Here is an 11,172-nt window from a genome sequence, read left to right as displayed (position 1 = left end):
TGTACTTCAAACAGACGGTTATTTTATTCAGCTCCATCTTTCAGTGAACTAAAGACAAGTCAAAGAAGAATAAACACGCTTTCTGTGAGTGTTGGGACATTTTCTAATGAGGCATCAAAATGAGGATCTGTTGAGATTCTACTAAAGTGCCTCGATACACAGAAAAACTTCGGTTTCCACTGATCGTATTTGATAAATAAATGAGATTTTTTTTTTTTTAGACGTTTTCAGAATGGTGTTTGAATAATCCCCGGCGTGGCTAATCCAAAAGCAGGTTGGACTCACTTCACTGTCATTTGGGTTAACTGAAATGAGGTTAGGCGCACTGGATGAAGTGGTAACAAGCATTTTGTGTGTGTGTGTGTGTGTGGGGGGTGGGGGTATTTATATCACGGTCACACGCTGGATTTCCACAAGACATCGCAGACGAAGAGACGGTCTAAGATGCACGTTCAGAGCATTGCATCTTATTCAAGCCTAAAACGCGACGACTTGAAAGCTCTAAACCGACTTCACCTTTCGCTTTCATTCGATTCTTAAAACCCGCACGAGGTGTGAAGTGATGCTGCTGGAACAAGAAAACGTCTTTTTCACAAACTAAAGTAACTCATTATTGCTGAATAAAAAAAAAAAAATCAAGATTCACTTGGTGAATTCAATCCATCCGTGACCTGAAAGCACTGAAGTCTTTATTAAATCAGGAATTAAAGAAGAAACTTGATTTCTTTAAAATGTCCCAACTTTCACAGAAATTTGGTTTTTTTTTTGTAAAACCATATCAGTTTAATGTATCTACAAGAAAAAAATTGAAATAAAAAGAGAAAAAAAAAAATAACTTTCACATCCATGACTGATCTCATCAATTAAAAAAAAAAAAAAAAGTTATCTTAACGTTTATTTCATTCATAGATTCACCTGCACATGTATCCAGCTGTGCACCCAGTGTGTGGTTAAGTGCCGTAACACTGTGCTATCCCTCCCCACCCTCCCCCCCCCCCCCCCCGCGCCCTTTCACCACGCAGACATACATGGACCTCGGAAACAAAATGTACAAAAGCTTGTGTTTAGCATTAAACAGTGCCGAGCCTTAACATAAACAGCTAAGGCCCACCCCTCCCCCTCCCCCTCCTCTATCTCCTCCCCGCTTCTTACATAACGGATGGCCAGAACCCATCTCTACAAAAAAAAAAAAAAAACAGGGAAAAAAAAAAAAAAGTGAACAGGAGGAAGAAGAAAAGGAATAACAGCCTCAGACATTCAGAATACAGAGTCTGCTCCTGTATCCGTCGTGCTTTTTACACACTCGCACACAAAAAAAAAAAAAAAGCAAAAAAGGAAAAAGCGAGCCGAACAGTTAAAAATCGTTTTTTTAAGAAGAGAAGAAACGTGATTGAACCCTGGACACTTGTTTTTCTTTGTTGCCGTTTGGTGACGAGGGAGAAACAAGTTTGGGAGGTAGAGGACAGGGGACGCTGGGTGGGAGAGGGGGAGAGGGGGAGGGGGGAGGGGGGAGGGAGGGTGGCAGGACACCCAGCGGGTGTTATTTCTTGGCCTTTCCGGCCTTGGCTGAATTTCTCGGAGGTGTGACCGGCCTCCCCGATCCCATCCCCGCCCCGCCACCGTACGGATACAATTTCTTATCTGCGGGCTTCAGAATCTGAGAGACAGAAGAAACACATCAGGGTTTGTTTTTGTTTTGTTTTTTTAAAGTTGAACTTAACCAGAGTTAATTAGAGATACTGTTTTCGTTGGTTTAACTAAATCTAAAATCTGAATCAACACGGGTTTAACTAAATACAGGTTCACCTCAACGTGATAATGAAAAGTTCTGTGTTTTAGCAAGAGTTTATATACTAGGAAGAAAATACAAGGTTTCCAATTTAAGTGTGGCAATTATGGCGACTAAAGCCTGGAAATGTAGTATTCTTCTATTTCATATTCTCAGCCTTTACATGTTGCATCTGTATATAATGCTGAGAATACGTGGATACTTCTATAAGATCACAACTGCTCCTTGTGTATTATTTATAAACCCAAATAACATTATTTCTCATCACAAAATGTGTCAAATCTCACAAACAATGAGTGAAATTAAACCATTTAAATGGGAAAACTTCCCACATTGAGAGCAGTTTCTCTCCTCAGTCGTAGTAATTGTTTCAGAGAAACTGACAAAAACTTTAATTCAAAGTCAAAAGAGGCAAAAAGTAAATTCTATTTGTACGTTTAGCAGTCAACTCCACCACGACGCCCAGAGAGCATTTATGGGGCGCCGCTAAGACACCACGGGGAGCGAAAATAAATTTTATATATTAAATGATAAAAATCCACCACTGGATATCAGTTATGTGGTCAATGTGTGGAGGAGAAACCTTAATGGAAACGTTAACGTGGAGCTACTTTCGTGCAATACTGAGTCTAAATATAATCAGCTTTATACCTGGAGCTGAAAACACCAAAAATAAAAATAAATAAATAAATAAAAGTCTCTTTCACACACCTGGAAGGAGCACATGAGTGTCTCGTCGACGCTCATCATGGCACCGGCGTTGTCAAACTCTCCGCAGTAGTTGGGAGCCGAGAATAGAGTGACGAGCTGCCTTTTCGCAAAAAACTCATAACCGTCTTCTACCACCTGAGGAAGAGGAAACGTGAAGCGTCACTGGAGGAGAAGTTATTTTGGTGAGGATGGAGTTCTGCTGCCCACGGCTGTGCGGCTGCACGCAGCTCTACAGCCTCGCTGAAGCCGCTGCTCAGCTCGTCGTCACGTTGCTGCACAGCAGAAAACCATTCAGGGAGAATTTAGTTTGTGATCAAAGTAAATCAGACGGCTGATTTCTATGATGTGGTTCAACAGGTTCTCTTCATGTTAACTCCTTTTCTATTTTTATGAGCAGAAGATGAAGTACTGAAGTAGTGGATGGCCTTTCCCCAACTCCTTTAGGAAGCCTCCTAACACCTTTCCTTATCCCCGGGACGTCATCCACAGGGTTAAAGAAAAGTGGAAAGGAGAAAGGAGCGACTATTCGGATGTACCCTCAGGGTCTGATATGTGCCTCCAATTGTGATGCGTCAGTGTCACAAGCCAAACCGCTGGCAGACGTTACCTGGTGCGCCCTGCATATTAGGTCCATGTCGTGTTTGTGCAAAAATTTGGCCACCACGTCGGCCCCGAACGTGAAGGAGACGCCGCGGTCATTCTCGCCCCAGCCGAGCACGTCTTTGTCCGGGTCGGCCCACAGCAGGTCGCACAGAAGACCCTGGTCAGGCACGTCTGTGGGTCGCATTACTCTGCGGATCTGCTCCATGGACTGGAGGTCGGGGGAGAGGCCTGAGGAGGAGACACACCTTCAGCTTCTGCTGCTTCTCGCATCATTCATCTGCCTCGGAGGTCAACAACACCTACCTCCGTGACAACAGAAGATTTTCTCATCTACAATGGCAGCCACGGGTAAACAATTAAAGCAGTCTGTGAAGGTCTTCCACAACTTAATGTTATACCTTCGCTTACCTAGAAAACACGGGAAATTACAGAAATTAGCCCAACAATCAAAGAAATCCCATCTGAAAGACGAGTGTGTACTTACACTCGTCATAAAAGCCATAGATTCGATTAATAGAGGCGCATTCGTGGTTGCCGCGCAGCAGGAAAAAGTTCTCGGGGTATTTGATCTTGTAGGCGAGAAGCAGGCAGATGGTCTCCAGCGACTGCTTCCCTCTGTCCACGTAGTCTCCCAGGAACAGGTAGTTGCTTTCTGGAGGGAAGCCGCCGTACTCAAACAGCCGGAGCAGATCATAGTACTGGCCATGTACGTCGCCTGCAGGGGGCAGCAGAGAAACGTCACATGTAAGCCACGCTTGCACTGCTTCTGCATGCAGAGTCCACACTTTATCAGACGGAAGCGTCGATCACACACACAAGCAGAGCCCCTCGCTCTTCTGATCTGCAGTGCGGCTCGTTTTCACGCTTCTCTCACTGCGGTGAAACAAGCCGACCCTCTCGGCTCTGTCAAACTCACCGCAGATTTTGAGGGGCGCCTCCAGCTCCAGCAGGATGGGTTGGCTCAGGAAGATTTCGCGGGACTTGAGGCAGAGGCCGCGGATCTCGTTCTCCGTCAGCTGGACGTTCTTTCCCGGCCGAGAGCCTTTAACTGCAGAGGAGATAAAAGGGGGGCAGACATTTTATGAGACGGTGCATTAACACCACAAAGCCAACCTATGCTCAGGGCCGAAATAGAGGCTGAATGGAGGCACAGCTTTGAAACGTGATACTGGCATCTCGAGCCAGACTGGGATGTTAACACCTCCCACTCGCCAAATGTTGACGGATTCTGTTAGCGAGCCGGTCAGGCAGACATCTCAGCAGGTAACCACATCATTTAGAGGCAACACTGCACTCTGCATGGGATGAATCACTAAAAACATTTTACTTTTAATTCTAAGTAAAAACCACAATAAGATGTGCCTGGGAGTTATGTGACGATTTCTCATTTGGGAAACTCCTCGACTGTCCATTCTCAAAATTCACAACACAAATTTCAGTCTACGCCTTGGTAGATTTAGCAGTCTGGTCATACACAAAACCGAAATCTCCTTCGGTCGCTCCTCATCTGCAATAGGCCTTCAAACTTTACTCATTTATTCCACAAATACCAAACAACAGTGCACCTGCTTTTAGTTTTTAACAATTTGTTAATATACAACTGTAAACACTACTTCTTTTAACGGTGAGTGACACTATTTGATTTTATGTTGCATAGATTTATATATTTGTTTCTATGCGTTTGCCTCCTGGCCAGGTCGTCCCTTGTAAATAAGAACTGGTTCTTAACCTGGTAAAATAAATAAATCTGATGAAACCCGATTAGTGAGCGGTAAAAAAAACAAAAACATAATGGTGTCAAATCTAAAACAAGTGCTTAGGAAGTTCAAACTAATGCCATGGGGAAAGGAAAAAAAAAAAAAAAGAGATGTGAAGCCCACTTCCTGTTCTCGCAACAAAGACTGTGCAAACACATAATTAGGCCTCTCTTATTATGCACTGTTGGTGAGTGACGACACATCGGCTGCTACAACAGAGTGAAATCCAAATAGAAACCACATTTATACTGAACTTATTGTGCAGAAACGAAGCCACAGTACGTGAAATGTTCTGCTGGTGCTATCTTAAGAATTCAGCAGGTTTGTCAAGTGTCTCCTTGTCATGTGCTTTCACACGTTCCACACACACAAGGAGCAGAGCCAATGCAGAAAGCCTGATGGAGACCTAGAGTAGGAGAAGCAGGTCCCCGTTAACGTCAATAATGTATTTTAAATCGTAGGAGTAAAGCAGCAGAGAAACATTTGGCTGGGGGCAGAAAACTGATTTGGTCGTCTCAGGGGTGAACTCTGCCGCCCCAGATTGAGATCTAAATATTTTGCCCATCGACATGCCAACTGCAGGGTGTGGAAGCGTCGCCAGGCGAGTCGATCTTCGTGATCTCATACGAGCTGCACCCAAGAAAGGAGAGTTTGGAATCAGGTTTGTTTGTGTGGCTGCCGGACGGAGTCACGCCCCCACTGCTGGTACAAAGCGGCTCCCAAACAGAAACGTAACGAGGAGTCTGGTCGGTTTCCACACCCCGGGACTAATGAACAAACAGTAATGTACGTACAGTGGAGGCCGGACTGCCTGCAGCCATGCGAGTGACAATTAGATTCAGAACACAGCTCTCTTTAATGCATTTGTGAGAGTCATTTCACAGCTGTCACATGGTCATCACTTTGAAAGGCAATCTGACAGATGTTAAAACGAGCAGTGCACATGTGGATGTGCAGATTATCAAAACAGTAAAGCACATTACTATAAAACCCTATTAACTACCTGTATTGCCTACTAAGAGACAAACTTGAATGAAAAGCTGGATATTTATTTTTTTATTCGACTGTTTTGTTATGATAAACAAGACATTCAAATTGGAATCCAGGAGAAAAAAAAACTAAACAAAGCACTGGGTTCACGTCATAATTATTAGACAATAAACCAAAAACCTGTTTGAGATGAACTACACGTCAATCAGAAGAACTCAGGCTGACCCACTAAGTTGAAATAGAACATCCTGATGCCTTCAACAGCAAATAAAGATAACTACAGTGTCTCTACACAGTATTATCAAAAACAGCAAGCCTGTCAATATTTGACTCAACAAGCAGGTAAACGGGGAACACAACGTGAGATGTGACAACGATTATGACATAATTACCGACATCTCGCCATAAAGAATAAGGAATAAATCAAAAAAGGTTCACCGGGTCACATTCCTTAATGTATGATGTTTATATGGCTCTTTCAGATAACCATGTCACAGATAAGATCTTGTGAAAATTTCCTCTTTGCATAACTTGATATATTCGCTTCACACACGCATATACACAGAAAGAGAGACTTCATTATGGAGCGTCTCTCAGTAAAACTAATCCAGGTTTAACAGTGCTTGTAAAGCACTTGGTGAGAGAGAGAGAGAAAAAGAGAGTAGGAATCAAATGGATGGTAAATAACGGCACTATCCTGAAGCATTGACTAAAAGCAGTGAAAAGTGGGTATAAATACTGCAGTGCTGCTTGTCACTTTAAACCTGGATTACAGAAGGCTAAGCCCTGACAGGGCTTACTCCAAAGTTAGCCACATAGCCAGTGGGCAACAGTGAGCTTATCGTGAGGGGTACGGACAAAAGGCTTTCCACCGGACCGATCGGGAGTGGGGGGGGGTTCCGAAAACAAAGAGGCAGCCCGGAAAAGCTGCCGGGGTGTCGGCGCTGCAGGAATCAACAGTTGGTCTGGTCTAACCCGGGTGTGCTGCTTGGGCTTACATGATGTCACGCTCTCCAGACATGCCATTAGCGGCACACTCCCAGAGTTCACTGAGCTCTAGAGCTACGTAAGTAATCCAATAGAAACTGCTCATTATCCAAGCGCATTTAATTGGTTTGGTCTCGAAACAAAGTCAGCAAGCTGGGAGCGGGTTACCTTGTTGTCCGCGCGGGAATAACCCAGCAATCTCCGGTAACGGGACACTTGTACGAGAGTGTCATCGTCCACACAGAATTAATGTTATCATCTGGTTATTGCCAGCGATAAAAAAAAAAAAAAAAAAACACAAATGCCAATGAGGAAAAAGGTCAAGCAGGTTATGCAAGAGGATATAAATACTGCCACTATCAGGGCTGTTTGTCTTCTCCTGTGTTTGGCAGACAACCTTATCACGGCCCAAGTACAACAATCCCCGTTGAAAACACTCCGGCAGCCAGCATGGTTCACAGTCAAAGTCAAGCTCCCAGGAGGCCCGATGACTGCACAAGCATGTTTGTGTATAATCCCAATCAGCTCCGCGAGCTCAGCCAAGGCTGATCATGCAGGGCCTATATTTAAGAAGGTAAACAAACTGAGGGCTGGGGTCACATTATTAACAAAGTGGCAACAGAGAATATTCTGTTCACTAATGTTCCTTCTTTTACCACAAGATCTTTTGATTAAACAAAAAGGGGCGGGCGGGGTGATAACAGAATGTTGGAGCAACAAGGTCTTGTTTATTTTCCATGGTGAATGAGCTTTACTGAAGTTTTTGCACATCCGTCAAGCAACTATAGAGAAATGTGTGAAAGTGAGCTGAATAAATACGGGGGAATCTCTTTTATTTAAATATCAAACAAGACGCCATGCTGCTTGTTGGAAAGACCTTGCATCAGGATGTTTATGCACCAACAAGACCATAGGGTAACCTCACGTGCGTGGATTCCACGCAGACATGATTCCTGCGTCCGCTGCGCCTTCCTTGCAAGGACAACAACAGAGGTCACAACCTTATTACATGTGCTCTTCAAATGAACTGTGCAGTTGCAGTCAGGTCTGAGGAGATTTATGCTCCTGTTTGATGTCCTCCAGGCTCCTGTTACGCAATCACCGTGCGGATGTGAAGATAAAACAGACCCGGATTCCCTCCACACACACCAGCGACTTCACACACTCTGTATACAGTTGGTTTTCTGATACTTAAAATCAACCAGGACCGCTCCAGTTCTGCCTCAAGACGTGAGATTTTTGCAAAAGTATTCAAGTACATCAGTTTCCCCCCGGCACAAAAATGTTAGTTTGAATAAAATTGAAGGGAATAACAGGTGAAATGATGAAGGGGGGTGGCATCCAGGGTGGGCCTATCAACACTTCCACACAGAATTACAGCCAACATGTGCAGATCAATGCATCTTTGTTTGCACACCTCATTAACGAGACACTCGATAGGAAGAGTGTATCTGCAACTCGTAAACAGATCCATCATGTGAGACTGCAAAACACCACAGCATGGTTCAGCACACCCAAGCCAGTGAGGACTTTCAGAAACAGGGGGGGCTTACTCAAGGGGCCAACCCCCCCCACAAACTATAGTAAAATGTTCTTGCAATAGGCCTTTGTAATTGAGTTGACACCTAGAAATGGCAGTTATAAATCACTCATACCTCTAAACAACAGTGATTATTCAGACACATCATTTTTGTCTCCCCATTGAATAAAATCTCTACCTAAACCTTTAAAAAGTGAAATTCTGCACAAGTGATTTACAGAATATAAGCCTGTTTCTCCAATTTAAGTCACATATTTCAAATTCACACAGCAGGATGTTAAAAAAAAGAGGAAAATAGTAGTGTATAAAATATAATAATAATAATGTGAGAATCTATTCAGAGTTAATGTGGCTTCAACCTTTGATCCAAATCCAACCATCGTGTCTGACAGAAGAAGTAGGCTACAACCACATACCGTGCCTGCTGCCATTTCAAAACACATTTCTCACGGAAATATCAGCTTACAGGACTGAAACACGGAGCGGCAGAGCAGTTTTCAACCCGTCCTCACCTTCCAACAGGCGCTGAATTATAGAGTCGATGTTTAATTTGTCCGGCTCCGCCATTTTCTGTATTTTCTGACGTTCTCGCGCTGTCAAGTCCTCGCTTTTCTGCGCCGCACCTTCAATTCCAGAAAACAGAGGGAACAAACGAGACGTCACGAAACGTTGCTGGTCAAATGTGAAATTATTGTTGTTGTTTTTTAAACGAGCTACTAACTCGCTAAGCCAGCAGCGGGAAGACTGAACGAATCAATGAGCCGCTGCTAACCCGAGCTCGCCGCGGCTAAGCTAACATTAGTTTGTGCTAATAAACACCCTCAAACGCACGAAGACTGCCCGGACCTTCAACGCCAATCCTCCCCGCGATGGAAACGGTGTAAATATTTCTCCTCCGGGTTGAATCCTGGCCTTTCTCCCGTGGTTTGACCGGGTCGCTCCACTCTTCCCCGAGGAACTTTAAAAGAGGGCCGTTTCTCCCGAAGCGGCTACGGTACCGTAGGGGGCGGGATCAACCCGCGTTTCTCGAGCCCCGATTGGTCCGTTCTGGAAATTAGAACTCAAACCCGCGCATCTGATTGGGTGTGTAAAGGGTCGCTCTTCAACATTTGTGCCACGCCTCCATGGACGTCACTCACAGCATCAATGGAGATTTAAATCGAAGTGCGCCGCCACGTGGTTGAATTTGGAACAGCAAGGTGAAATTTGACATAAGTTTCATTTATCCCCAAACACAGCGAGCAACAAGAAAAGCATCATTCATGAGAAACATAATGTGTTTTGGTATGCTCTGCCACAAATTCTACATGGAAAATGTTAAAATGACTTGTTTTGCATTACAATCATTAGGAATTTACAGAAGCATATTGCATTCACATGACAAATTAAAAATCCACTCTGTTTTTGAATGAATGAGATAATTATCTCATAGATATGAAAAAATAAAAATTTAAAAGGCCAGGACCCTATTGTATTTTGTATGTTTCTTATTGTTGTTTTTTTTTCGTTTTTTCACTCCTTTGACCCACTAAACATGCTCAAATGTTGATCAAATGTGGCACGCTGAGCTTACCTGAGACAACAGACCAGTTCACCACAGAGTCTCCCACTGAAACTGACACTTAAACCCACCATAGACTGAACTCGTGTTACCGAGGACATCAAAATTCACCACAGTCAAACTGTCTCCAAGGAGTCCCACCGACCAACCACAGGGAGGGACAGACGCCTGAACACACCAAGGCCAATCAGACAGATTCCTTGGAAAGATGGACAGAGGGTAAAACGATAGAGGAGTAACACGACTGAGGAGCAATGGAACTGGTTCTTCTACCTTTTTGTTTTTATCTGGTGAATAAAAGTTCAAATGTAATATAATTCAGTTTGAATTCATGGCAAATCCTCCATGTTTGGGGTTCAAAACCAGGTCTGAAACCAGGTCAAAACCAGATGTGAAACCAGACCAGACCAAAACCAGGTCTGAAATCAAACCAAAACCAGGTTTCAAACCAGGTCAAAACCACATCTGAAACCAGACCAAAACCAGGTAAGAAACCAGTTCAAAACCAGGCCTGAAACCAGACCAAGAACAGGTCTGAAATCAGACCAAAACCAGGTTTGAAACCAGATCAAAACCAGGTCTGAAATCAGACCAAAACTAAGTTTAAAACCAGTCCAAAACCAGGTCAGAAACCAGTTCAAAACCAGATGTGAAACCAGTTCAAAATCAGGTCTGAAACCAAACCAAAACCAGGTCAGAAACCAGTTCAGAACCAGATGTGAAACCAGTTCAAAACCAGATCTGAAACCAGACCGAAACCAGGTCAGAAACCAGTTCAAAACCAGATATGAAACCAGTTCAAAATCAGGTCTGAAACTAGATCAAAACCAGGTCAGAAACCAGTTCAAAACCAGATGTGAAACCAGTTCAAAATCAGGTCTGAAACTAGACCAATACCAGGTCAGAAACCAGGTCAGAACCAGATGTGAAACCAGTTCAAAACCAGATCTGAAACCAGTTCAAAATCAGGTCTGAAACCGGACGGAAACCAGGTCAGAAACCAGTTCACAACCAGATGTGAAACCAGCTCAAAACCAGATCTGAAACCAGACCAAAACCAGGTCAGAAACCAGTTCAAAACCAGTTCAAAATCAGGTCTGAAACTAGACCGAAACCATGTCAGAAACCAGTTCACAACCAGATGTGAAACCAGTTCAAAACTAGATTTGAAACCAGACCGAAACCAGGTCAGAAACCAGTTCACAACCAGATGTGAAACCAGACCGAAACCAGG

At 43.8% G+C, this 11,172-nt stretch overlaps 1 protein-coding gene across 2 annotated transcripts; it reads right to left on the bottom strand.

Annotated features, from left to right (window-relative positions):
• Positions 1 to 9,370, bottom strand: ppp1caa (protein phosphatase 1, catalytic subunit, alpha isozyme a). Of its 2 annotated transcripts, none has more exons than XM_080487906.1 (8): positions 9,224 to 9,370; positions 8,890 to 9,000; positions 4,020 to 4,151; positions 3,588 to 3,818; positions 3,407 to 3,511; positions 3,108 to 3,331; positions 2,501 to 2,635; positions 1 to 1,657 (listed from the first exon to the last, which is right to left on the bottom strand). In XM_080487906.1, exons 2-8 carry the CDS (start codon positions 8,942 to 8,944, stop codon positions 1,541 to 1,543), a joined length of 999 nt encoding a protein of 332 aa, XP_080344032.1. In that variant the 5' UTR covers positions 8,945 to 9,000; positions 9,224 to 9,370; the 3' UTR covers positions 1 to 1,540. The 2 variants fall into 2 exon arrangements, with proteins under 2 accessions (XP_080344032.1, XP_080344033.1); XM_080487907.1 differs by having other exon boundaries at positions 9,209 to 9,341.
• Positions 9,371 to 11,172: the final 1,802 nt, after the last annotated feature.

Source organism: Lipophrys pholis (genome assembly GCF_963383615.2).
Source record: "Lipophrys pholis genome assembly, chromosome: 19".
Classification (NCBI taxonomy): Eukaryota; Metazoa; Chordata; class Actinopteri; order Blenniiformes; family Blenniidae; genus Lipophrys; species Lipophrys pholis.
The sequence above is the reverse complement of the archived record's forward strand: the minus strand, read 5'-3'. Positions and strand labels throughout refer to the sequence as shown.